Genomic DNA, 1460 nt, shown 5'->3' on the forward strand with positions numbered 1-1460 from the left:
AAATATGATATTTAAGATTGCTGAGATCTTTATGAAAAACTATTAACAATAAAAATTATTGGATTCTCATTCCATGTTACAAGGGCCGTAATTACTACGAAATTATCAATATTACTAATTAAGTAATTATTGAGACATACTTAAGAATTACTTGCAAGGTTGTAAGGTAAGATAGCTAATTAAAATAATATATTTTAAATACTGTTTGTACAACTTGTTTTTTGATGCTAGGATTTAGCGTTATAAATTCTACTTACCCGTTTGACAATGTTCAAAATCACATCTATGAATTTGAGTAACGGGGTGACAAACCAAACATTCAGAAGAGCCAACAAGGAAAATACCAGACCCCACAGAATGCTGCAAGGCACAACCACCAAAATGGCCAAAATTCGGTATATCCAGTGTTTGGTTAATGAAAAAGTAAGATAACCGACACGCCAAACATCATCAAATCCTTGATTGGCCTCTGGTTCCGCAACCACATCTTCAAACACAACCTAGAAAAAAAACCAAAAACAAAGTTCGATATACAAATTGGTTACCACTATTGATTTCACCAATTTAAAGGGGAAAAAACCACAATTCTCTGCTGGTGAAATAAATGTTCTGTAGATGTAGAACGGGTTTCCCGTTTGTCGGTTTGATACGTCCTCATAATGTGACTGATTACAATTTTAACATTGTTAGTTACTGATCCTAAACAGTAAATAACAGTGTTTATAAGATTTCACGAGCTTCTTGCACTAAACGGCTTACAACATATTAACCCTTGTTAGAGAAGCCCGTTGTATCAGTTGTTTCTTATATAAGTTTTAATTAAACAAATACAGTGACGTATCAGGGGCGAAGAGAAATCCAAATTTCTGAACACCCCTGGTTTTGAACCTAAATACCTACCTCGACGACGACGATACAGTGACGTATACTAGAGCAAAAGCTTGTAAGAAACATCAACGAACAATACTATAGCTTAAGAAAGACAACCAAAGTATGACGTCATATGGAATAAAGTATAGTTTCATTTATAAGGAGAGAGCTTAGTAGTTTGTATTGTTCAAAAAGCGCTTTGCTAGCACTCAGCTTAGTTGGTAGAGCACTCGTCTGGGAAAAAATAAATGAATTAGGTTACCATATACGGAAAGATTAGACAAGATGTCCCTAAGGTTCAGTAAATTTCGTTCAGGTGACTTTAGCCTTAAAAACTGTGGTGACAGGGGCCGACATGTTGGAATTGATATTGATGCTCTGAAGATGCTTGTTGAGTCTAACCCAAGGTAACATACTCGTGAACTGGCCCTGAAATTGTATGTCTCTCATGAAACAATACGTAAACATCTAAGGAATGTGGGAAAACTCCATAAAGAAGGTGTTTGGGTGCCTTACGAACTCTCCGATGATAATCGTTTCGAACGTGTGAACGTTGCTTCGTCTCTTCTGGCGCGTAATGCGCGTGAACC

General features: G+C 36.3%; 1 protein-coding gene across 1 annotated transcript in view; it reads right to left on the reverse strand.

Moving 5' to 3' along the window:
• Positions 1–257: 257 nt before the first annotated feature.
• Positions 258–1460, reverse strand: part of LOC106474064 (caveolin-1-like) — a gene marked incomplete at its 3' end in the record, with an annotated part of 16612 nt that continues 15409 nt past the window's right edge. Inside the window, exon 3 of the mRNA XM_013934751.2 lies at positions 258–500. Coding sequence (XP_013790205.1) covers positions 258–500 — 243 coding nt within the window. The remainder of the gene's footprint in view (positions 501–1460) is intronic.

Source organism: Limulus polyphemus, unplaced genomic scaffold (assembly GCF_000517525.1).
Source record: "Limulus polyphemus unplaced genomic scaffold, Limulus_polyphemus-2.1.2 Scaffold6780, whole genome shotgun sequence".
In the NCBI taxonomy this organism is placed as follows: Eukaryota; Metazoa; Arthropoda; class Merostomata; order Xiphosura; family Limulidae; genus Limulus; species Limulus polyphemus.